The sequence below is a fragment of the Heterodontus francisci genome, chromosome 28 (assembly GCF_036365525.1).
Source record: "Heterodontus francisci isolate sHetFra1 chromosome 28, sHetFra1.hap1, whole genome shotgun sequence".
Lineage (NCBI taxonomy): Eukaryota > Metazoa > Chordata > Chondrichthyes > Heterodontiformes > Heterodontidae > Heterodontus > Heterodontus francisci.
The window spans coordinates 28951507-28978923 of NC_090398.1; the positions used below are offsets into that span (position 1 = coordinate 28951507).

Sequence of the window (27417 nt, forward strand, 5' to 3'; positions counted from 1 at the left end):
GGAGCAGCACCAGACATACCTCAAAATGAGGTGTCAACCTGGTGAAGCTACAATTCAGGACTACTTGCATGCCAAACTGCGTAAGCAACAGGCGATAGACAGAGCTAAGCAATCCCATAACCAACGGATCAGATCTAAGCTCTGTAGTCCTGCCACGTCTAGCCGTGAATCATGGTGCTGAAGACCTGTGCTCCAGAACTTGCTGCGCCGCTAGCCAAGCTGTTCCAGTACAGCTATAACACTGGCATTTACCCAGCAATGTGGAAAATTGCCACGGTATGTCCTGTACACAAAAAGCAGGACAAGTCCAAGGTGGCCAATTACCGCCCCATCAGTCTACTCTCAATCTACTCTCAATCATCAGTAAAGTGATGGAAGGTGTCATCAACAGTGCCATCAAGCAGCACTTACTTAGCAATAACCTGCTCAGTGATGCTCAGTTTGGGTTCCTCCAGGGCCACTCAGCTCCTGACCTCATTACAGCCTTGGTTCAAACATGGATGAAAGAGCTGAACTCAAGAGGTGAGGTGAGAGTGTCTGCCCTTGACATCAAGGCAGCATTTGACTAAGTATGGCATCAAGGAGCCCTAGCATAACTAATGTTAATGGGAACTAGGGGGAAAACCCTCAGCTGGCTACAGTCATACCTAGCGTAAAGGAAGATGGTTGTGGCTGTTGAAGGTCAATCATCTGAGCTCCAGGACATCACTGCAGGAGTTCCTCAGGGTAGTGTCCTAGGCCCAACCACCTTCTGCTGCTTCATCAATGACCTTCCTTCATTCATGAGGTGAGAAGTGGGGATGTTCGCTGATGATTGCACAATGTTCAGCAAGATTCGCGACTCCTCAGATACTGAAGCAGTCCGTGTAGAAATGCAGCAAGACCAGGACAATATCCAGGCTTGGGCTGTTAAGTTGCAAATAACATTCGTGCCACACAAGTGCCAGACAATGACCATTTCCAAGAAGAGAGAGTCTAACCATCTCCCCTTGACATTCAATGGCATTACCATCGCTGAATCCCCCATTATCAACTTCCATTGACCAGAAACTGAACTGGAGTAGCCATATAAATACCGTGGCTACAAGAGCAGGTCAGAGGCTAGGAATCCTGCGGCGACTAACTCACCTCCTGACTCCCCAAACCCTGTCCACCATCTACAAGGCACAAGTCAGGAGTGTGATGGAAGACTCTCCACTTGCCTGGATGGGTGCAGCTCCAACAACACTCAAGAAGCTCGACACCATCCAGGACCAAGCAACCCGTTCGATTGGCACCCCATCTGCAAACATTCACTCCCTCCACCACCGACGCACAGTGGCAGCAGTGTGGACCATCTACACGATGCACTGCAGCAACGCACCACACCAAGACTCCTTGGACAGCACCTTCCAAACCCACGACCTCTACCATCTCAAAGGACAAGGGCAGCAAATGCATGGGAACATCACCCCATGCAAGTTCCGGTCCAAGTCACACACCATCCTGACTTGGAACTCTATCGCCGTTCCTTCACTGTCGCTGGGTCAAAATCCTGGAACTCCCTTCCTAACAGCACTGTGTGTGCACCTACCTCACATGGAATGCAGTGGTCAAGAAGGCAGTTCACCAACACCTTCTCAAGGGCAATTAGGGAGGGGCAATAAATGACGGCCTGGCCAGTGATGCCTACATCCCATGAACGAATTTTATGAAAAGCTGTCTGTGTCACATCTGGTGAGCAGAGTTGATTGTAACACTCCAGAAATACTCGATCCCAGAGCTAACAAGTGTTGCACTGATCGGGGAGCAGGGACTGATATCAGGTTTAACAAGGCAACGTTCTACCTCTCATTTTCATACTTCTGTCTAACTTTCCCATGAATATTGTATTTATTACAGCACATGAGAATCCAGGAACGCCTGTCACTGCCAAGGCTGAAGGTTCAAACAGGGGAGAAGATCCAACATCTTCAGTGAAAATAAGAATGGACTCAGGTAGGTTCACAACCTTCTTTGAAATATAATTTTGGTCTTGAAGAAGGGCCCAGATCTCGTGTAAGATGCTGCACCTCACACAGGAAGGAGGAGAAGGAAAGGGGCTGAGTAGAAAGTGCGAAGTGAATGACCATCTAGAGGTCACTGCAGTCACAAGTGGAGGGAGTACTGGCACTGTCCATTGGGGACAGTGGAATGGGGGAGTGTAAGGGGGATAGAGACAATGAATCAGAGCAGGGGCTTCCTGAGCGACAGTGCCACACCAGGGAGCAGGGGGCCACCCTGAGTGCGGCGGTGGGGAGATGTAGGTGGGACACAGGAATAGCGGAATGATAGTGGTGAGAGATTCAATAGTCAGAGGAATAGACAGATTCTTCTACAGCCCTGAGCGGGTGATGATTAATAAGTTACCTCCCTGTACCAGAGGGTAGAACATCCTGCTTAAACCATCTCTGGGGAAGGAAGAAGAGCAGAAAATATCCCATGGTCAGTACCAATGACACAGACAGACATTTGTTTATCAAGGGAATACTGAGACTGAGGTATTAATCTGAAAAGTGGGCCCTCCAGGTAATGATCTCTAGGTTGTTTCGCACTGGGCTGCTTAAGGTAAATATGAGGCAGGTGAATGTGTGGCCGCAGGGCTCGATCAGGAGGGTGAGGGTTCACGTTTTTCGGGCACTAGAGTGTGTTCAGGGGGAAGGGAAGGGACGGTCATGATTTGAACTGACCAGTAGAAAATGGTTTCACACAAAAGATGAATGGAGCAGTGGGAAGGGCATCAACTGATGTGACTGGAAGGTGGGAAATATCCAGATCTGAGACTAAAGAGTGGAATTAATAAAACTATTGGAGTAAGACAGAAATTTTATTGAATAGTGAAAGTTGCTAGAAGGAAAAAAGGAAGATTTACAGGTACATAGGAACATAGGAGCAGGAGTAGGCCATTTAGCCCATCAAGCCTGCCCTGCCATTCAATATGATCATAGCTGACCATCCACTTCAATGCTTTTACCCCACACTATCCCCATATCCCTTTATGTCATTGGTATTTAGAAATCTGTCAATCTCTGCTTTAAACATACTCAATGACTGAGCTTCCACAGCCCTCTGGAGTAGAGAATTCCAAAGATTCACAACCCTCTGAGTAAAGGAGTTTCTCCTCATCTCTGTCCTAGAGTCATAGTTATACAGCACAGAAACAGGCCCTTCGGCCCACCCTGTCTGTGCCGGCCATCAAGCTTATCTATTCTAATCCCATTTTTTAGCACTTGGCCCGTAGCCTGGCACGCTATAGCTTTTCAAGTGCTCATCTAAATACTACTTAAATGTTGTGAGGGTTCCTGCCTCTACCACCTCTTCAGGAAGTGCGTTAAAAAGTCAAACCACCCACTGGGTGAAAAGATTTTTCCTCAAATCCTCTCTAAACCTCCAGCCCCTTACCTTAAATCTCTGCTGTCTGGTTATTGACACCTCCGCTAAGGGAAAAAGTTTCTTCCTATATACCCTGTCAATTTCCCTCATAATTCTGTATACCTCAATTGGTCCCCCCTGCTCTAAGGAAAACAACCCCAGCCTATCCAGTCTCTCTTCATAGCTGAAATGCTGCAGCCCAGGCAACATTCTGCTGAATCCCCTCTGCACTCTCTCCACTGAAATGAAGCCTAAATGGCTTCCCCCTTATTTTGAAATTGTGCCCCTTGGTTTGAGACTCCCCACCCAGGGGAAACATCTTAGCTGCATCTACCCTGTCTATCTGTTTAAGTATTTTGTAGATAGTTTCATGGCACCATTACCAAGACTAGCTTTCAATTCCAGATTTTTGATTATTAATTGAATTTTAAATTCCACCAAGTACCGTGGTGGGATTTGATCCCATGTTCCCAGGACATTAGCCTGACATTACCACTGTGCCACTGTCTCCCAGTGGGAAGTGAGTGATGAAGTGACTTGGTTTAAAAAATGTAAGATGAGAATGTGTTCACATTCCAATAGTTGGAGAGAATGTTGAATGTTGTCTGTAAATGTACAAATCAAAGTCAGAAGCATGAGAGAGTTAAACTAGTATCTGAAACAGGGTCTGTGTTTTTACAGGGCTCAGTGAAAAATAGTTATGGATGCCAGTATGATTAAAGAGTTACATGAACATTCCACAAACGTAAACTTATATTTATGTGACTTTCTAAACGTATTAAAACACAGGAGTGTTATCAAACGCAATTTGAAACCGAGTTACATACAGAGTTGTGAATAAAAGCTTGGTGATAGAAGTAGACTTATTGAGGAAAGACATAGAGATGTGGAGAAGTTTAGGACATAATGATGTCCCAGGGAGCTATGCTAATTTAGAATCCATATGTACACAGTTTAGCTTTAGGTCGGGAAGTAGCACAATTCCTGGTAGGTTTACAGGCCAGCAAGCAGTTAGGGTTAATTACAGGAGGATCCAAGGGAAACTAACTGTGGACAGTGCAGTTTGGCAACAATATGAAATATTTCCCTTAAATTCTAAAAGTGATGCTGAAAGTGACAATGTTGGTGAAATAAAGGAGGTCCCGGGTCCGTAGTTAAAGGTCACTGCAGGGAATGATTCAGAGCTGGTCAAAATAGCCCAGGTGGATAAGTCCTTGGGACCAGTGATAATGCAACCGCGGCTGTTAAAGGAAGTCAGAGAGGTGATAGGACAGATTCTTGCCACAATTTTTCAATTCACATTTGATATTAAAAAAGGGGGATGAGGGTGGGGGTGCAGTGCTGGGGTGGCGGGTGCAGTGTTGGGGTTGGTGCTGAAAGAGACCAAGCAGTTGTCTCTGTAAAAACAAAGTGAGAGGTGAGAGGGGATAACTGGAGACCTTTTAACCTCCATATGTTGTGGGCAAACTCGTCAAATCTGTTAATCCAGGTTGGAATAGTGAGAACATTGTGATACAAGGGATGATGAGGATATCGCCAAGTTGTATTTGACAAACCTGTGAACATGATCCCTTTTTTTACCATGTACCTGTCCACAGTTTTTTTTTCATGTTTGTGCTTTGGTCCAGGGCTATTCTATTTTTCTGTCCATTAACACCCTCTCTGCACTAATGCTTTGTCTTTTACCACACCATTAACATACCGTTTGTCTTTGCTCCATGACCTTCTGGTCAGTTATTCTCTGTGACCCTGTCCTATCGACACCTTCACGTTTGTTATCTCTTTCCCCACCCCCACTTTATTTGCTTAAAACCTGTTACATTTCTAATCTTTGCCAGTTCTGATGACAGGTCATTGACCTGAAATGTTAACTCTGCATTTCCCTCCACGGATGCTGCCAGATCTGCTGAGTATTTCCAGAATTTCTTGTTTTTATTTCAGATTTCCAGCATCTGCAGTTTTTGCTTTTATATTATTATTTATGTGAGGAACCCAAAACTGGTTACCCTGTTCTCAAGGCAATTAGGGATGGGTAATAAATGCCAGCGACTCTCCCATTCCAAGAACAAATTTAATAAAATCCCAAGTGAGGTTTGACCAATGTCTTGTACCAGGACAAAATAGAATCCCTCGTCTGATAATCAATTGTCCTATGTATGCACCTCAATGACTGTTTGCCCTAACTATCACTTCACAGCGTTATTTGTTTACTGTTAGAGATAGACACACTAGAATTCCCAGACCTCTCTCTTTCTCCACTGTTTTTAATACTTTTCTTTGAATGTTGTATGAATGTGAACACTACACTTATCCAAGTTGAACATCATTTGCCAGTCATGAGCCCAATCTCCCAACACATTAAGATACAGCTTTGTTAAGACAGGATGGGATAGCATGATGAAATGTAGCACATCCTGTATATGTAGCGTTTCTGTTTGTTACTGTGACTCTCAGGAGGTGTCAGTCATTTAGTGCAAAGTAAATGTTGCAGCCTGGATGGAACGTGGATAATGTGTTTAGTTTTCTCCATTTTTGTTCACAGATCCAAACTCCACAGTCCCTGAGTTCTTGGCAAAGTGTGATGATTACCAACTGTTCCAATTGACAAAATTCTACCGGGACAGACTAGAACAGGCGATTGAAGAAGGAGTGGATGGAGTCAGCTCATTGTTAACATACGAGAGACATTTCAGTGGACAGGAGCATCGGGTAAGTGAGAGGGACACAGAATGAGTTTGGATTATTTAAATAGCACGGAAGTAACATAATTTCAAGTCTTAGAAATATAGAGTGTTAGAAAAAAAGAGAAAAAATAGAAAGAAATAGATAAAGCTGAGAATATTATGAATCTGAAACAATGATACGAAGAGGTGAAAATAGCCAGCAGATCCATCAATACCTGGACAAAGAACAGACGAATGGTTCAGGTAGAATTCCTGGGTGGACTGAGAACAAGGGAAAATGTTTTAGTGGGACTGGGAAAAGGAGTGATTAGAGGTAACAGACAGGACTAAGACTGAAGGTCATCAGTTGACTGACTTGAAAATTACATAAAGGAAATCAAGGAACAGAAAAATGACAAAAGTTATCTGCAGAGAAAATGAGAGAAATTTGAAGAACAGAAACAACAATGGTTGTAATGTAATAAACCAGATCAAACTATGAGGATTGAAAACTAGATGCCTTGCAGGGTTTTTTCTCCCCATACATCACTGGGGGTCATATCCAACTTTGGCAGAGGCACAATGCAGGGAATAGAAATTGCTGTGGAGTGTTACTCCCTGGGACAGCACTTTAGAAAATTGCACGCATGCAGTTTGTAATGTTATGTCACTTCCCTGTAGTGGAAGAGAAGTAAATGGAAATGATCATCTGTCACGGCATTTAATGGATGGTCAATCTGCTGCTACCCACACAAGTGGAAAATCTGGGCAACTGAGTCTTATCCCAACCTCCTGTTCATTACTCATTACTGTTAAAATCCCAGCCCCTAGTCTATTGCCAATCTTCTGTTCACTCTCCAGACTCCAGCCTTCCTTTTTATCCACGCAACTACAGAATTCTGATTTCTAACATTCTGTTCTCTTGTTTTGATAATAGTTAATTAGATTGAATTATGCTTTCTGATCAGTTCATGTGTGATGAACAATGTTCTGTCTAAGCTGTGCAACCACACAGCAACTGGGAAGTTTCTACACAGGCCACACACTATGCGGCCCATTTAAGTCATTGCACATGCAGGACCACCCCAAAATAATTAATCATATCGTCCACTTACTCCCAAAAATTACAGCATGCATTGGTGAAGAAGATTGACTCGACTGATTCCTGAAATGAAGGGGTTATTTTATGAGGAAAGTTTGGACAGGTTTGGCCCACATTCATTGGCGTTTAGAAGAATGAGTGGTGATTAAAGGCCTGCTCAAGTCACAAAAAAACCCGACCCGAGTCCGACCCAGCCCGAGTCCCTCTATTTTTGCCCCCGAGCCCGACCCGAGCCTAACCCGACCACCGCAATGTTCCCTTTAACTTACCTTCCAACTCCCAGTGTGAAGGAAGCTCTAACATGAGCCTGATGACATCATCGCGATGCGCATTCGCTCACTGCGCAGACTCAAGAGTTTCCTTCTTTGACATCATTACTCATTACTGTTAAAATCCCACCCCCTAGTCTATTGCCAATCTTCTGTTCACTCTCCAGACTCCAGCCTTCCTTTTTATCCACGCAACTACAGAATTCTGAAGATGCAGATGAGGAGAATTCTTTTCTCTCTGAGGTTTGTTAGTCTAAGGAATTCTGTCTCCCAGAGAGCAGTGGAGGCTGGGTCATTGAAAACTTTTAAGGCTGAGTTAGATAGATTCTTGATTGACAAAGGAGTCAAAGGTTATAGCAGCTAGACAGGAAAGTAAAGCTCAGGCTGCAGTCAGATCAGCCATGATCTTATTGTCGTGCCTAATTTAACTCTGAATCGGAAGATTGACCCCTTTTCCAATTATGTCAAACTCCCAGGCACCAGACACCGGAATACAAACTTATGACAAGGAGAAGTTTAGTACAACAGTTTTATTTAGTCACCAAATAAGTACATGTCTCACTTCTTGTCCAAGATACTACCCGTCAATACAGAGGTGATCAGTCTCTCGTCACGGTTGATCACTGAGCCTCCGTACTCAGGGTCCTGCCTTCAAGAGTTGTTCCTAGGTTCCTGCCGAGGATATACTCAAGCGTTAACCCTTATATATTCTTTAAAGGCTCATTGCTCAACACATGACTCATATGATTGTGTCTTGCATGGTCTTTAAGATAAAGCTCCAAACATTAGCTCATCTTTGATTAGCAAGCGTTAGTGGTTTAGCTGCCTAAGCAGATGTCCAGACTTGTTTGTGACACCCATTGTTTGTTCCCCTTAATCTGCTCCCCTTTATCTGCACCGTTCAACAGTCACTGATTTGTTCCCCTTTGTCTGCACAGTTCAGCAATCATGTGCCTTAACCACAAGTTTCGACATGTCTGTAAGCTTACTTCAGCAAGTTCTGCATCTGTCTTAGCTGCCTTAGAGCATGCTGGGTATAGAACAATACCAGAATAATTTTTCAAGGCTTACATTATCAAATGGCAGAGGAGGCTGGAGGGGCCGAATTCATATTCTTGTATGAAATACATCCAACTTTATCCAGATTGCTTTGCATTAAGGGAAGTAGAGCAATTAAATGAACAACTGGCAAAGACACAAAAGGATAGGGATGCTTGGAAGGACCGGGTCCACCAGCTCTCAGGACAGTCAGTGTAAAATATCATTAAATATTTGATAATTCTTCAGACTCTGAACACTTACAGAAACTCCTCAGGTAGATAGTTTGCTGGTCTGACAAACAGATTTTTGGTCTCTCTGGGAAAGTGGAGTTGAAGCCTATGATCAGCCATGATTGTATTGAATGGTGGAGCAGAAATGATGGGCGACATGGTCTACTCCTGCTCCTATTTCTTATGTTTTTGTGTGTTCGCACTTAATCTCTCCACCTCCCATGGAAGTAGCCCAAAGTTCTCAAACTCCTTTCTAACATTAACTCCACATCCCTGGTAACATCCTAGTGAATCTGTATGGCAATTTTTCAATTGTGTTTTCTCCCATAATTTTCAGAACATCAAGAAATCATCTTCTGCCCTTGTTCTTCTAGCTGGTAGCTGGTAGAGGTTGTGGGTTTGTAAGGCTCTGTCGAATGAGCCTTTGTGAGTTGCTGCAATGCAACTTGTAGACAGTACACACTGCTGCCACTGTGCATCAGTGCTGAAGGGAATGGATGTTGAAAGTGGTAGATGGGGTACCAATCAAGTGGACTGCTTTGTCCTGGATGGTGTTGAGCTTCTTGAATGTTGCTGGAACTGCATCCATCTACTTGTTACAAGAGTTCCATTTTTTGTTAAAAACTTGGGAATCTATATTTAAGGAAAAACTAAAAATGATTTCATGGACATTGAAACATCTGGAGATGGCTGAACTTTGTGTCTTTTTTTGAAGAAAAAATGGTTTGGGACTGAGTTGACCTGAGAGTGGAATGTAAACACTTGCTGGAAAACACCTGTTTACAAAGAACCCAACAGGGGGGTTGTTTTCTAACCTAAAGGGACAGATGTTGACAAGCAAGTGACAAAGGAGTGATTAATGGTGGTCATGTGACTTGTTTCTGGAGGTTTAGTTTCAATTTGAACTGTTGAAACAATCAGTTGTTGTTTCTGCCTGGAGAGGAGAAAAACTTCCCACCTTTCTCTTTGAAAAGGAATCCTGCATCTCTTGAGAAGAAACCCTGTATTTCAATTGTTGCGGATTTCTATTTCCTCCTGTCTCTGAAGAATCCCCGCGTCAAGCTGTACTCTTGCATCCTCTGTTTTAAAATGTCCTGAATCTTTGCAGAAACTTTGAATCTTTAAAAGATTTGAACCGAATGTGTAAAAATTGACACTTGTTGCTGCACACCTGATGGAAGACCTATGTGAAGCTTCTGCAGTTGACTTTCTTGACCCAAAACGGACTGTTTATCAATCTCGCCTGGAAAGACTCTGAGTGGCATCCATCTATTCAACTTTGGGACACCTCGCCAAAGCAAAGGACTTCCAACTCTTTGCTTCAGTATAAGTTTATTTTCCCCCTTCTTTTTCTAGGTAACAGTCGGGAACAGAAATCCCTTTATTCCCTGGTTAACCAGTTTTTGGATATATATGCGTGAGGGCTAGGGAAAAAATAAGGAGCTTTAATATTTCAATTCGTATATATATAAACTTAATTATTGGTTATGACTTGGCTTTATAGTAAATGGATAATTTTGCTGTTTATTAAAGATACCTGGTTGGAGCTCTTTATTCTGGGGATAAATAGAACATCTAATTGGCTGTGTCAGTAAATAGGAAACTTTATTGATATGCTGTTACCTGTGGAGAAGTGGGACTGAGTTAACAATGCAGTCCTCCCGCCTCGGTCATAACACACTCCTGACTTGTGCCTTGTAGATGGTGGACAGGCACTGGGAAGTCAGGAGGTGAGTTACTTGCCATTTCTGACCTACTCTTGTAGCCACAGTATTTATGTGGCTGGTCCAGTTCAGTTTATGGTCAATGGTACCCCCCAGGATGTTGATAGTGGGGGATACAGTGATGGCAATGCCATTGAACATCAAGGGGAGATGGATAGATTCTCTCTTGTTTGATATAGTCATTTTCTGGCACTTTTGTGACGCAAATGTCACTTGCCACTTATCAGCCCAAGCCTGGATATTGTCCAGGTCTTGCTGAATCTAGATACGAGCTGCATCAGTATCTGAGGAGTCGTGAATGGTGCTGAACATTGTTCAATCAGTGCACATTCCCACTTCTGACCTTCTAATGGAGGAAAGTTCATTGATGAAGCAGTTAAAGATGGTTGGGCCTAGGACACGACCCTGAGGAACTCCTACAGTGATGTCCTGGGATAATTGACCTCCAACAGCCACAACCATCTTCCTTTATGCTAGGTCTGACTCCAACCAGCGTAGAGTTTTCCCCCTGATTCCCATTTACTCCTGTTTTGTGAGGGTCCATTGTTACCATACTCTGTCAAATGATGTCAAGTGTAGTCTCTCTCACCTCACCTCTTGAGTTCAGCTCTTGTGCCCATGTTTAGACCAAGGCTGTAATTAGGTCAGGATGAGTGGCCCTGGCGGAACCCAAACTGAGCATCACTGAGCAGGTTATTGCTGAGCACTATCGATGACCACTTCCATCACTTTGCTGATGATCAAGAGTAGACAGATGAGGCGTTAATTGGCTGGTTTGGATTTGTCCTGCTTTTTTGTGTATGGGATATAATTGGGCAATTTTCCACATTGCCGGGTAGATGCCAGTGTTGTAGCTGATGTCACTTTCACCTCGCCTCTGGAATTCAACTATTTTGTCCATGTTTGGGCCAAGTCCATAGTGAGGTCTGAAGCCGAGTGGCTGTGATGAACCCAAACTGAGCATCAGTGAGCAGGTTATTTGTGAGTAAGTGCTTCTTGATAACATTGGTGAGAACTTCTTACATCACTTTGTTGATGATTGTGAGTAGCCAATTGGGATAGTAAATGACCCTGGTTCGGTTTGTCAGTCTTTTCATGTACAAAACATACCTGGGTAATTCTCTACATTATCAGGTAGATGCCAGTGATGTGGCAGCACTGGAACAACTTGTCTTGACCTACGACTAGTTATAGAACTCACGTCTTCAACTCAACAGCCAGAATGTTGTTGGAACCCATCTACTTTGCCGCGTCTATTCCTCTCACCCCTTCCATGATATCATGTGGAGTGAATAAAATTGTCTGGAAACTGGATATCCTCCAAGTGGTGTTCAACATGGAGGAGTATTGATCTTTGGCTGAAGGAGGACGGTATGTGGTGATCAGAAAAAGATTTTCTTACCCGTATTTTCCCTGAAGTGACAAGGTGACGTGGGGTCCTGAGTCAATGTTGAGGACATTCAGGGTCACTGCTAGCCGAATGTATACCATTGTGCCCCACCACAGGTCAGTCTGCTCTGCCGATGGGACAGGATATACTCAAGGATTCTGATGAAGGACTCTGGGATGGGCGCTAATAAATATGATTTTGTAAATATGAGTGTGTTACACTTGCTTGATAAATGTGTGGTCCTCCTGTCCCACATTGGCTTTAGTTCCCAGATGTTAGTGAGGAGTACCTTTCAGGCTTGACTGGGCTGGGTGTTCCTTCATTCTACCCAAATCCCATGCCAAGACCAAAGATCAGTGACCGGCCCAGATTTATTCTTAAAAATCCTTCATTGTCGAGGCTTGCTAGGCCACTTCAGCGGCGACCACAGTGGTGAAGGACCGGAGCCACGTATCGACCAGACCTAAAGGACATTCAGTTTTACAACAATCTTCTTTATCGCTACCAGATTTTTTTTTTAAATTTCCAGATGTTAGAAATTGTAATTTGAATTCAAACTCACAAAATGCCTTGCAGAAATTTGAAATTAGGTCTCTGGATTACTGGTACTATAACATTACATAAGAACATAAGAAATAGGAGCAGGAGTAGGCCATTCAGCTCCTCAGGCCTGCCCCGCCATTCAAAAAAGATCATGGCTGATCTGTCCCAGTCCTCAACTCCGCTTTCGGGTCTGCTCTGCCTCACCCTCGACTCCCCGAGATTTCAAAAATCTATCTACCTCCTCCTTAAATACATTTAGTGACCTGGCCTCGACAACTCTCTGAGGCAGAGAATTTCAGAGATTCACCATCCTCTGAGAGAAGAAATTCCTTCGCATCTCAGTTTTAAATGTGTACCCCCTTATTCTGTAATTATGTCCCCTAGTTTGAGATTCCCCGACTAGTGGAAACATATTCTCAACATCTACCCTGTCGAGCCCCCTTAAAATCTTATATGTTTCCATAAGATTACCTCTCATTCTTCTAAACTCCAATGAATAAAGGTCTAACCCCGTTTAGACGTTCTTGATAAGACAACTCCTTCATCCGAGGAATCAGCCTAGTGAACCTTTTGTGAACTGCCTCCACTGCTAGTATATCCTTCTTTAAATACGGGGACCAAAACTGTCCATAGTACTCCAGGTGTGGCTTCACCAACACCCTGTACAGTTGTAACAGAACTTCCCTATTTTTAAACTCTAACCCCCTAGAAGTAAAGGCCAAAATTCCATTTGCCTTCCTAATTACTTGCTGCATCTGCATGCTAACCTTTTGTGTTTTCTGTACAAGAACACCCAGATCCCTCTGTGCTGCCGTATTTTGTAGTCTTTCTCCATCTAACTAATAATCTGCCTTTTTATTCTTCCTACCAAAGTGGATGACCTCACACTTTCCAACATTGTACGCCATCTGCCAGGTTTTTGCCCACTCACTTAACCTATCTGTATCACTTTTCAGATTCTTTGTGTCCTCACCACAACATTTCTTCCCACCTATTTTTGTATTGTCAGCAAATTTGGATACAATACACTCTGTCCCTTCCTCTAAGTCATTAATGTAGATAGTAAATAGCTGAGGCCCTAGGACTGATCATTGCACCCCACTAGTTATGACTTTCCAAACTGGGAAAGACCCAATAATCCCGACTCTCTGCCTTCTGTGTATTAGTCAATCCTCAATCCAATCCAACACATTACCTCCAATACCCTGAGCTCCTATTTTGTGCAATAACCTTTTATGTGGCACCTTATCAAACGCCTTTTCAAAATCCAACTACACAACAATAATTATCCACTTTGCTTGTCATATCCTCAAAGAACTCTAACAAATTTGTCAAACATGATTTCCCTTTCGTAAAATCATGTTGACTCTGATTGCATAATGATTCCCTAAATGTCCTGCTATTTCTTCCTTCATAATCGACTCAAGCATTTTCCCAATGACTGACATTAAGCTAACTGGTCTATAGTTTCCTGCTTTCTCTTTCCCTCCTTTCTTGAATAGGGTTGTCACATTAGCGGTTTTCCAATCGGCTTGTATCCAGTGAGTTTTGGTATATTATCAACAGTGTCTCCACTATCTCTGCAGTCACTTCTTTTAAAACCCTTGGGTGCAGACCTTCAGGTCCTGGCGACTTTTCTGCCTTTAGTCCCATTAGCTTGTCCAGCACCTTTTCCCTCGTGATATTGTTACAACTTTCTCCCTCCCATTTACACCTTGTTCATCTATTATTGATGTGGTGTTTATAGTGTTCTGCACTGTGAAGACTGATGCAAAATATTGGTTTAAATTATCTGCCATTTCCCTGTTATTAATTCCCCATTCACATCCTCTAAGGGCCCCACACTTACTGTCAATTTTCCACATTAAAGCCTCTATGTTACTATAAACTGTAGGTGAAAGTCCTGACTGCTTGTGCCTCGTGCCAGATATATGTTCCCAGTGACTGAGGTTTCAAACTGGCAGAGGGTGTGTAAACTAATGGGTGACACACGTTTCAATGACTGAGGGGAAAAGCAATTGGATTTTTCATCCTTATTGTTAATTCTCCTGACTAATAGATCAGCAGTGATTGTATTGATTAGTCAGTGGTGATCAGTTAGACAGTTTTCTAGCTGCTTCCCTCACTTCAGAATCAATGCTTCTCTGTCACTTGAGTTCTGATTGTGATTTACTGAAATAAAACAGCAGCCAAAGTGTGACAGCAGAAAGTAAGTGGGAGAAACAAGTGGATCATATTGTTATTCAGTATCTGATGCGATGTTGGAGACTGAAGGACAGAGGAAACTAATCCTAGTGAAACGACTGCAGAGCATCAGTGATTCCTCACTCTTCCAGAACAATACTTCTGATTTCTATTTTGGTTTCATATACTTTCCATGAATGAATTAATCAAGATCTGAGATCGATCGATCTTTGCGAGCCACGTATATTAAGGGATATGGAGCCAAGGTGAGTGGATGAGGTTAGGATATCAATCAGCCATGATCTCATTGAATCGTAGAAGAGGCTTGATGGGCAGAATGGCCTGCTTCTGTTCTCATGTCCCTCGAAGACGCTTGCAGAATATTCAGCCCATGTTCGGAATAGATCAGTATGTACTCCAGTGACTGTTTCCTGTGATTAAAAAAAGGCTGGGATCTTTTCATTCTCAGTGTCCAGCGATCACTCCCCTCCTCAATATATTCATCATTATACTTACAGAAAATCATTGAACTCACAGAGAAGGGAAACAGGGCAGACAGTTCCAAACTTCTCCTAAATCTGGTGATGGAGAAAGGCTCTCGGGTCCGAAGGGTGATGTGGGAATCCTTTGTGAAAATGCGTCACGGAGTACCAAAGTTGGACAAAATACTGAAAGATATACAGGAACTCGGTATGGTAAAATCACACACTGAATTCAACTTCAGATTCAAACACTGCAGAATTTACTATATTACACAAATCTGATTTCATGTAAATTAATTGATTTAAACAGGTTGTGATTCATTTGATTATACACGCATCGCAGGAGGTTTATCTGAATTACCCAGTCACCTGAAAGGTAAGTGATGACATGGAGATTTCAAACATCCTATTTCACTTCTCAGAATCCGACTGTCGCCGTTTGTTTCTGGGAATCAGAAGTTCAGAGGCTGGAGAAACACGATTGAAAGTTGCTTGCATTTATCTTAAATCTTAGATTTGGTTTCTGATATACGCTGTAAATGTATGGACTTTGCAAATACTTCACTGAATCCACTGACTTCGGAATGTTGTGTATAGGATCCTGACACGCTATGAAACACCATACACACCTACAGGATCCTGATACACTGTGAAACCCTGTACACACCTGGCAGGATCCTGATACACTGTGAAACCCTGTACACAGCTGGCAGGATCCCGATACACTGTGAAACCCTATACACACCTGGCAGGATCCTGATACACTGTGAAACCCCAGACACACCCGGCAGGATCCTGATGCACTGTGAAACCCCATACATACCTGGCAGGATCCTGATACACTGTGAAACCCCATACATACCTGGCAGGATCCTGATACACTGTGAAACCCCATACACAGCTGGCAGGATCCTGATACACTGTGAAACCCCATACACACCCGGCAGGATCCTGATACACTGTGAAACCCCATACGCACCTGGCAGGATCCTGATACACTGTGAAACCCCATACACACCTGACAGGATCCTAATACACTGTGAAACCCCATACACACCTGGCAGGATCCTGATACACTGTGAAACCTCATACACACCTGGCAGGATCCTGATACACTGTGAAACCTCATACACACCTGGCAGGATCCTGATACACTGTGAAACCCCATACACACCTGACAGGATCCTGATACACTGTGAAACCCCATACACACCTGACAGGATCCTGATACACTGTGAAACCCCATACACACCTGGCAGGATCCTGATACACTGTGAAACCTCATACACACCTGGCAGGATCCTGATACACTGTGAAACCCTGTACACAGCTGGCAGGATCCTGATACACTGTGAAACCCTATACACACCTGGCAGGATCCTGATACACTGTGAAACCTCATACACACCTGGCAGGATCCTGATACACTGTGAAACCCTGTACACAGCTGGCAGGATCCTGATACACTGTGAAACCCTATACACACCTGGCAGGATCCTGATACACTGTGAAACCCCAGACACACCCGGCAGGATCCTGATGCACTGTGAAACCCCATACATACCTGGCAGGATCCTGATACACTGTGAAACCCCATACATACCTGGCAGGATCCTGATACACTGTGAAACCCCATACACAGCTGGCAGGATCCTGATACACTGTGAAACCCCATACACACCCGGCAGGATCCTGATACACTGTGAAACCCCATACGCACCTGGCAGGATCCTGATACACTGTGAAACCCCATACACACCTGGCAGGATCCTGATACACTGTGAAACCCCATACACACCTGACAGGATCCTGATACACTGTGAAACCCCATACACACCTGGCAGGATCCTGATACACTGTGAAACCCCATACATACCTGGCAGGATCCTGATACACTGTGAAACCCCATACACACCTGTCATGTGCCCTCAACTCACAGGGAAATAATAGCACCTTGAGTCAGAAGTATTGACTCCTGTAGCTCTATCCTATAGATTGACAATAAAGAGGAGGAGAGATGTGAAAAAAGAAAATAGAATTAAATGTAGTCTAGCACAGAAGCAGGCCAATTGGTAGCGGTAAAGAAGGTCTTGTCGATATATAGCTCCAGCTCTTCACCAATGTGGTCACCTCTGAAATGGCTGAGCAAGCCTCGACAATGAAGGATGTTTAAGAATGAATCTGAGCAGATCACTGATCTTTGGTCATGGCATGAGATTTTGGCCGAATGAAGGAACACCCACATGGGCCACCTCCCACCCATCTTCCTCTAACGCTATGACGATATCCTTTTATTCCTTTTCACTTCCCAGCTTCCCCTCTTCAGCTGAACTACTCCTTTGGTAGTGAACTCCACATTGCAAACACTCTGGCTAAAGATGTTTCTCCTGAATTACCTATTGGACTTATTGGTGGCTATCTTCATTTACAAATGGCAATCTCCTCTCTATGTCTACTCTGTTAATCCTCATTCGTATTATTAATCACCTCGATTCGGGAAACCTCATCCTTATTTTTTTTTCTAGAGAATAGAGCCCCAGTTTGTTCAGTCTCCCTTGACAAATATCACCTACCAGTTTTGTTATCATCCTCGTGATTCTTTTTTTACGCCTTATCCAGTGGCTTTATCATCGAGATTATATGGAGACATGAGCTGTGCACATTGCTGTAAGGTAGTGTTTTTTGCACAGCAGAGAATGACCAGTCAGAATCCTTTTCATCTCCTCTCAGATGTGAACACAATAGAACATTAATCCATTAATCTAAGAATATGATGAAAATATTGTTCTGGGTGATGAGAAATTTATTTGCTATTTTCCCACTGGCAACAAACCAGTTGAAATGTGCAGTGAAATTTCTTTTGCTCCATGATGGTTCCTTTTAGACTCAAGTCAATGATTAACAGAAACCTATTTTCTAATTTCCAGCACTGCATTAGAGAAAACTCAGAACAAGATTAAACAACACAATGGAATTATTAGTAGGACAGTTGAAATGAAATGTTAAGGTTTTCTGCTCTAACATTAAACTGAGTGAAGTGTGCAGTAGCTTTCCTTTTGATTTTAATTGGTGTTCAGAAAGGACTGTTACGTCAACACAATTATTTGTTGCATGTTTGATATAACAGGAGAATGTTTCAGAATAGAAAAAGGCTATCAGTCTCAAATAAGCCAGCTCCTGTTGGAGATGAACACGCTTACCCCTCCTTTCAGTGTATCCACGGAAACATATTCAGTTGTCCTTAGACCGACTTGCACTGTTCATTTATTGTCCTTCTAAATCATCATTAATTTCATGAGCAATGCTCACTGCATAATTTCAGTTTCTCCATTATGAAATATTTTCATTCATTGTGAGTCACTTTCTTGCATTAATTTGATGAATTCAGTTCATATATAGATCAAAATTTCAAAATCTGATGTCTCATCCCACAAACAATGCAAATCTATCTCTGATGCCATTTCCTATGTCTTCGTTGAATGAAGCAGTGATCGTTTTAAAGGCAGAGAAGGGAAAGAATTTTTAAAACAAAAGCAGAAATTGCTGGAATTACTCAGCAGATCAGGCAGCTTCTGTGGAGAATAAAATAGAGTTAACGTTTCAGATCTGTGTACCTTTCATCAAGAAATTTTGAAGTGTGTTCAGGAGAATTATGTTGATCAGTATGTTTCCTCCTAATGAGGAAGGAGACATTATTGGATCCAGTCCTGGGAATAAAATGGGACAAATTTCATAAAGCTAATATCATGTGTGGATTTGTAATGAAATGCCTATAACAGAGGGCAGACCTGTTAGTATTAACCATAGGGTGGCTATTCATCTAGAAGCACTTGGCACTATTCTAGTACCATATGCCCTTAGATCCAGTATTTTGAAGTTTGCAATGGTACAGCCCAGCCTGAGGGGTAGGTCAATTCATTCACAGGTACTCACCAACCAGTGTGGTGATGATTTAAAATGAATGATACTAAAATCGAGCAATTAGAGGTTGAAGAGTTCCAAATGGTCCACCCATCCTAGTCTTTATACATATATTAGTTATTATACTGCCTGTATTATGAGTACTGTTATTATTGGTAATTGTTACTTAAACTTAATCCAGAAAGTGATTCGGTGTGCAAAAAATGCAATTGCGATGCTCCATGCTAGTTTTAAATAATTGTATCGACAGGCCTTCAGCTAGTAGCCATTTCTGCATGTGCATATGTGCAGGGGTTGGTGGGTTAATTATCCATCAGAGGGAAACTATCACCTTTGTAGAAATCTCCATGTTCAGTATACATTAGAATCAGGTGAAAATTTGAAACTTTTTTCTGCCATCATTCACTTTCAAGCGAGGTTTCCATTAACTGAGATTGAATTTCTATGTGAACCTCTATTAACGCTGTGAATTAAATGTGACATTTCACTGGATAGTGAAGTTTTTTTTACATCAGTGCAGCTAACATTGAAAACCACTTTCTGTCTGTTCTAATTGAAGATGTTCAACGGAAACACAAGGAAACACTCCGGGTACAAACTGAAACACTGAGAGTGAACACTATCCTAATAAAGGAGAAGGTTAAGATTTTCCAGCTGGTTGATCGATACGCTGAGCTAACGGTCATTTCTACTGTTCGAGATCGGACACTTGTAGAACATGAACTGCTGGCAAGAGGCCGAGACCATGAAGAGTGGAGAAAGAAACATCTCCGGAAAGAACTGGAAAAAATCCGAACTGATCAATTGTTCCATTGCAGTTTTTCCTGGGGAAAATCCAAATCTGGGAGTTCAGCAGCAGTGAGTGGAGTCCCGGGGATTGGAAAAACAACAATGGTACAAAAGATTGTTTATGACTGGGCCACTGGGAAAATATACCCAAACTTTCAATTTGTTTTCAGTTTTAAATACCGGGATTTGAATACAATTAACTGTAGAATAAACCTGAGGAATCTGATACTGGATCAGTATCCCTACTTTGGGAATATTTTGGGAGAGCTCTGGAAAAATCCAGAGGGATTGCTGTTTATATTTGATGGTTTGGATGAATTCAAGGACACGATCGATTTTGGTGACAATCGGAGAAATACAGAACCTCAGTACATGTGCACAGATCCCGAATGCTGGTGTGAAGTGTCTGACATTGTGTACAGTTTAATACAACACAAGCTGCTCCCAGGATGTTCAGTGTTAGTGACCAGTCGTCCCACTGCATTACATTTATTGGAAAAGGCTGAGATCAGTGTCTGGGCTGAAATCCTGGGATTTGTTGGTGATGAACGGAAGGAATATTTCAACAAGTTTTTTGAAGATCAGACGGTGGCAGCAGCTGTTTTCAAACACGTGGAGGAGAACGAGATCCTGTACACCATGTGCTACAACCCTTCCTACTGCTGGATCCTCTGTCTGTCACTGGGTCCCTTCTTTACACAAAGAGACAGGAAACAGCAGCAAGTTCCCAAGACCATCACCCAGCTATATTCCTACTATATTTACAACATTCTGAAAAACCATAGCCGAGAGATTGAAAACTTCCGTGATGTGTTACTGAAGATCGGTGAGATGGCCTTCACAGGAGTCTCCAGGAAGAAGATTGTGTTTAGAAATGGAGATTTGATCAAGTACAATCTGCAACCTTCCCAGTTCCTGTCTGGATTCCTGATGGAACTTTTGGAGAGAGATGATTCTGTCCAGAGTGTGGTTTACACCTTCCCGCACCTCACCATCCAAGAGTTTGTAGCCGCACTCACACAATTCCTGACTCCAAATCCCGGGGACATCTGGAAACTCCTCAGTGATGCCCACAGGACGAAGGATGGGAGCTTTGAGATATTTCTGCGTTTTGTCGCTGGTCTCTCCTCCCCACAGGCAGCTCGACCCCTGGAGGAGTTTCTGCGTCCATTTCTTCATCAAACAACTTGCCAAGTGATTGACTGGGTGAAGGAGAAGGTTAAAGGAGAGATTGGAAACACAGAGAGTGAAACTGGTAAAAGGAAGCTCCTGAACACATTGCACTACCTGTTTGAGTCTCAGAATAAAGCACTGGTTCAGGACACAGTGGGATCTATGCACAAACTTACATTTAATAGATTGCAACTGACCCCAATTGACTGTGCGGTCCTGTCACACATTATTGGTTTCTGTGATACCATAAAAAACATTAATCTATATGACTGCAACATTCAGTGTGAAGGACTCCAGCGGCTGGGACCCGTACTGCACAAATTCCAAGAGTTGAGGTAACTGTTTATTTGTCTCTAACTGTTGAAATGTTGAACAGTCACAGATTGTGTTGTCGCTCAGTAATGAAGTGAAAGAAACAGTTCTGTTGACCCTCAAACTCGGGTGTCAACTGACGTGGCAGACAAAAGACACCTGCACGAGACACTTGGTATAAACACCTTTATTGTTACTTAAATCACTTAACTACTTGTTATTTCACTTGTTAAACTACTTGTTACAATAAATCACAAGACTCACGGCTTGGACTTCAATACTACCCGTTGTGAGGTGAGGTGATCAGTCTCCCTCTGATGGGTTCTCTTCACTGAAGTGGACTCAGGGTTCCCTTTCCGTGATGGTCCTGCAGGTCTTCTCCTTTCGGGGCTCCTAGCCTCCCCTTCTTATCCAGTTTCTCCCAGCATCGCAAATGTTCTTTGTCACGTACACTCAGGGCCTGGAGTCGTCTGTCTGCTTAGTTTTAAAATCAAAATACATCTGCTGGCCTTCCTTCTTATCTGCAACCTTGTTATCACAGCATCCCACAGTCTCATTGAATGTTTTATCACCCACTGCCTAGCAGGCTGGAAAATAATGACTTCAGCTGCTTCACAGCTCCTTCTCCTTGTGCAAAGCTGGCAACTTTTCCCATCATACCTTGCACAGTTTTAGCTGTTAACCTTCGGCTGCAGTTCAGTTGAACCAGAGAGAAACAGATTTGACACAACGATGACAAATAATAAGAGGATTGTTTAGTTTTACCACCAGGACTGGAAAATCTAAAATGGATCCTTGTGAACCATCAGGGATTTTACAATCTGTATGGAATCAGTAAATACAGGTCACTGAAAGGGTCTGATAATTTAATTACAATAAATCATCATCAAAAAAGGACTCGGTTGTGCGTAGATAAGGTAAGGCTTTTTCTACTTTTTTATCGTGTGATTGGTAAAAACTTTTCGTTCCTTTTTCATTTTTTTCTAAGTTTCAGACTAAGTTAAGCTTAAGATTAAAAATGGCAGGAGATCTCAGACCCGTGTTATGCTCCTCTTGCTCAATGTGGGAGCTCAGGGACACGGCTGATGTCCCTGACTCCTTCACGTGCAGGAAGTGTGTCCAGCTGCAGCTCTTGTTAGACCGCATGACGGCTCTAGAGCTGCGGATGGACTCACTTTGGAGCATTCGCGATGCTGAGGAGGTCGTGGATAGCACGTTTAGCGAATTGGTCACACCGCAGATTAGGATTGCTGAGGAAGAAAGGAAATGGGTGACCAAAAGGCAGAGAAAGAGTAGGAAGGGAGCGCAGGTGTCCCCTGCGGTCATCTCCCTCCACAACAGGTATACCGTTTTGGATACTGTTGAGGGAGATGGCTCACCAGGGGAAGGCAGCAGTAGCCAGGTTCATGGCACCGTGGCTGGCTCTGCTGTTCAGAAGGGCAGCAAAAAGAGTGGAAGGGCTATAGTCATAGGGGATTCGATTGTAAGGGGAGTAGATAGGCGGTTCTGTGGTCGAAAACGAGACTCCCGAATGGTATGTTGCCTCCCAGATGCACGGGTCAGGGATGTCTCAGATTGGCTGCAGAACATTCTGAAAGGGGAGGGTGAACAGCCAGTTGTTGTTGTGCACATAGGCACCAATGATATAGGTAAAAAACAGGATGAGGTCCTCCAAACAGAATTTAGGGAGTAAGGAGCCAAGTTAAAAAGTAGGACCTCAGAGGTAGTAATCTCAGGATTGCTACCAGTGCCACGTGATAGTCAGAGGAGAAATGAAAGAATAGTCAGGATGAATGTGTGGCTTGAGAGATGGTGCAGGAGGGAGGGGTTCAGATTTTTGGGACATTGGGACCGGTTCTGGGGGAGGTGGGACTATTACAAATTGGACGGTCTACACCTGGGCCGGACTGGAACCAATGTCCTTGGGGGTGCTTTTGCTAACGCTTTTCGGGAGGGTTTAAACTAATGTGGCAGGGGGTTGAGAACCAAATGAGGTCAGTGGACAGTAAGGAGGTAGTAACTAAAGCCTGTAAGGAACTAGATAATGAAGTCAGCGTGACTAAGGGAAAGAGTAGGCAGGGAGCAGATGATGAAAGCAAAGGGACTGGTGGTCTGAGGTGCATTTGTTTTAATGCAAGAAGTGTAGTAGGTAAGGCAGATGAACTTAGGGCTTGGATTAGTACCTGGGAGTATGATGTTATTGCTATTACTGAGACTTGGTTAAGGGAAGGGCATGATTGGCAACTAAATATCTCAGGATATCGATGCTTCAGGCGGGATAGAGAGGGAGGTAAAAGGGGTGGAGGAGTTGCATTACTGGTCAAAGAGGATATCACAGCTGTGCTGAAGGAGGGCACTATGGAGAACTCGAGCTGTGAGGCAATATGGGCAGAACTCAGAAATAGGAAGGGTGCGGTAACAATGTTGGGGCTGTACTACAGGCCTCCCAACAGCGAGCGTGAGATAGAGGTACAAATATGTAAACAGATTATGGAAAGATGTAGGAGCAACAGGGTGGTGGTGATAGGAGATTTTAATTTTCCCAACATTGACTGGGATTCACTTAGTGTTAGAGGTCCAGATGGAGCAGAATTTGTAAGGAACATCCAGGAGGGTTTTCTAGAGCAGTATGTAAATAGTCCAACTCGGGAAGGGGCCATACTGGACCTGGTGTTGGGGAATGAGCCCGGCCAGGTGGTTGATGTTTCAGTAGGGGACTAGTTTGGGAATAGTGATCACAATTTCGTAAGTTTTAGAATACTCATGGACAAAGACGAGAGTGGTCCTAAAGGAAGAGTGCTAAATTGGGGGAAGGCCAACTATACCAAAATTCGGCAGGAGCTGGGGAATGTAGATTGGGAGCAGCTGTTTGAAGGTAAATCCACTTTTGATATGTGGGAGGCTTTTAAAGAGAGGTTGATTAGCGTGCAGGAGAGACATGTTCCTGTGAAAATGAGGGATAGAAATGGCAAGATTAGGGAACCATGGATGACAGGTGAAATTGTGAGACTAGCTAAGAGGAAAAAGGAAGCATACATAAGGTCTAGGCGGCTGATGAAAGACGAAGCTTTGAAAGAATATCGGGAATGTAGGACCAATCTGAAACGAGGAATTAAGAGGGCTAAAAGGGGTCATGAAATATCTTTAGCAAACAGGGTTAAGGAAAATCCCAAAGCCTTTTATTCATATATAAGGAGCAAGAGGGTAACTAGAGAAAGGATTGGCCCACTCAAGGACAAAGGAGGAAAGTTATGCGTGGAGTCAGAGAAAATGGGTGAGATTCTAAACGAGTACTTTGCATCGGTATTCATCGAGGAGAGGGGCATGACGGATGTTGAGGTTAGGGACAGATGTTTGATTACTCTAGGTCAAGTCGGCATAAGGAGGGAGAAAGTGTTGGGTATTCTAAAAGGCATTAAGGTGGACAAGTCCCCAGGTCCGGATGGGATCTATCCATGGTTACTGAGGGAAGTGAGAGAGGAAATAGCTGGGGCCTTAACAGATATCTTTGCAGCATCCTTAAACATGGGTGAGGTCCCGGAGGACTGGAGAATTGCTAATGTTGTCCCCTTGTTTAAGAAGGGTAGCAGGGATAATCCAGGCAATTATAGACCGCTGAGCCTGACTTCAGTGGTAGGGAAGCTGCTCGAGAAGATACTGAGGGATAGGATCTATTCCCATTTGGAAGAAAATGGGCTTATCAGTGATAGGCAGCATGGTTTTTTGCAGGGAAGGTCATGTCTTACCAACTTAATAGAATTCTTTGAGGAATTGAATACGTTGATTGATGAGGAAAGGGCTGTAGATGTCATATACATGGACTTCAGTTTGATAAGGTTCCCCATGGTAGGCTGATGGAGAAAGTGAAGTTGCATGGGGTCCAGGGTGTACTAGCTAGATGGATAAAGAATTGGCTGGGCAACAGGAGACAGAGAGTAGCAGTGGAAGGGAGTTTCTCAAAATGGAGACGTGTGACCAGTGGTGTTCCACAGGGATCCATGCTGGGACCACTGTTGTTTGTGATATACATAAATAATTTGGAGGAAAGTATAGGTGGTCTGATTAGCAAGTTTGCAGATGACACTAAGATTGGTGGAGTAGCAGATAGTGAAGGGGACTGTCAGAGAATACAGCAGAATATAGATAGATTGGAGAGTTGGGCAGCGAAATGGCAGATGGAGTTCAATCAGGGTAAATGCAAGGTGATGCATTTTGGAAGATCCAATTCAAGAGTTAACTATACAGTAAATGGAAAAGTCCTGGGGAAAATTGATGTCCAGAGAGATTTGGGTGTTCAGGTCCATTGTTCCCTGAAGGTGGCGATGCAGGTAAATAGAGTGGTCAAGAACGCATACGGCATGCTTTCCTTCATCGGACGGGGTATTGAGTACAAGGGTTAGCAGGTCATGTTACAGTTGTATAGGACTTTAGTTCGGCCACATTTGGAATACTGCGTGCAGTTCTGGTCGCCACATTACCAAAAGGATGTGGATGCTTTGGAGAGGGTGCAGAGGAGGTTCACCAGGATGTTGCCTGGTATGGAGGGCGCTAGCTATGAAGAGAGGTTGAGTAGATTAGGATTATTTTCATTAGAAAGACGGAGGTTGAGGGGGGACCTGATTGAGGTGTACAAAATCATGAGAGGTATAGATAGGGTGGATAGCAAGAAGCTTTTTCCCAGAGTGGGGGATTCAAATACTAGGGGTCACGAGTTCAAAGTGAGAGGGGAAAAGTTTAGGGGGGATATGCGTGGAAAGTTCTTTACGCAGAGGGTGGTGGGTGCCTGGAACGCGTTGCCAGCAGAGGTGGTAGATGCGAACACGATAGCGTCTTTTAAGATGTATCTAGACAGATACATGAATGGGCAGGAAGCAAAGAGATACAGACCCTTAGAAAATAGGCGACATGTTTAGATAGAGGATCTGGATCGGTGCAGGTTGGAGGGCCGAAGGGCCTGTTCCTGTGCTGTAATTTTCTTTGTTCTCTTTGTTCTATTAATAAGGCTGGACAGCAGAATGCAAATATAAAATATAAACCAGCAGAACAGAAAATTAATGTCAAATATTTTCCACATCCATCATTTTAACTAGAAACAGGACAGAAACCCGAGTTTAAATAATTAACATTAGATATTTAATCCAATCCCATGCAGGATGTGTATGTCGAGGGAGACGTTCCCTGGATTGGGAGTATTGGGAAAACAGGAATTATTTTAGCAGTAAATGTTTAGAATTATTCACAGTCCTGAACATTAAGTAAAGAGTGACATTTGGGAGGTTAAACTTGCTGATAAAAAGGTTCCAATCTAACGTGTTGTGGGGTATTAAACCCGGAGTACAGACACACACCGGTCAGCGGTGGGGCCTCACAGCAGCAGCTCCTGGGAAAAACCGGGAGCCTGAGTCCGGGAATTACCCATAATCTGTCCCCTGGTGTGAAGCCCCAATCGGGAAGGGAACTCCCAAAGATTCCCCCAAACTGTCGGATCAGTTAATGTTTGAAATAAATGCAGTGCCAGTTTAATGGGGAATAAAGTGAGAGACTCCCCTCCCCTGTAAAATAGGAGCACAGGCACATTTAAAACTTACAATGGGACAGAATCAATTCTCCTTGTTATACAAAGTCCTGGGGAATGGATTTTACAGCAGCAGTTAGCACCATTTCACAATATAACTCACCCCAGGTATTATACAGATTGATATACTGTACAGAGTAAAAAGTACAGGAAATCACCGTTTTATCATTTAATTCAGGGTCTGGATTTACTTTAATGCATTTAATACAGAGTGGTGTGGTGAGTTGAAGAGACTTAGCAGTTGGCAGGATAAAAGGCAGAAGCGCAAAGGGAGAGCCAACTGTGTAACAGCCCCGACAACCAATTTTATCTGCAGCACCTGTGGAAGAGTCTGTCACTCTAGAATTGGCCTTTATAGCCACTCCAGGCGCTGCTTCACAAACCACTGACCACCTCCAGGCGCTTACGCATTGTCTCTCGAGACAAGGAGGCCAAAGAAGAAGAAGAAGATATACTGTACAGAGTAAAAAGTACAGGAAATCACCGTTTTATCATTTAATTCAGGTGAAATCACCCCATTCCCATAAAATCCAGGATTTAAGAAGTGACAGAAATGAGACCATTTCCCCCAAACATGACGAGGCTGGTCACTAATCTCCAGGAGGGTAATTCTGATCATCAGGTAATGA

The 27417-nt window shown here is 43.4% G+C and overlaps 1 protein-coding gene across 1 annotated transcript in view; it reads left to right on the plus strand.

The window, feature by feature from the left end:
• Nucleotides 1-1903: 1903 nt before the first annotated feature.
• Nucleotides 1904-27417, plus strand: part of LOC137385165 (NACHT, LRR and PYD domains-containing protein 3-like) — a 74174-nt gene continuing 48660 nt past the window's right edge. Inside the window, exons 1-5 of the mRNA XM_068060131.1 lie at nucleotides 1904-1977; nucleotides 5933-6099; nucleotides 15055-15226; nucleotides 15329-15394; nucleotides 19499-21236. Coding sequence (XP_067916232.1) covers nucleotides 1968-1977; nucleotides 5933-6099; nucleotides 15055-15226; nucleotides 15329-15394; nucleotides 19499-21236 — 2153 coding nt within the window. The 5' untranslated portion in view covers nucleotides 1904-1967. The remainder of the gene's footprint in view (nucleotides 1978-5932; nucleotides 6100-15054; nucleotides 15227-15328; nucleotides 15395-19498; nucleotides 21237-27417) is intronic.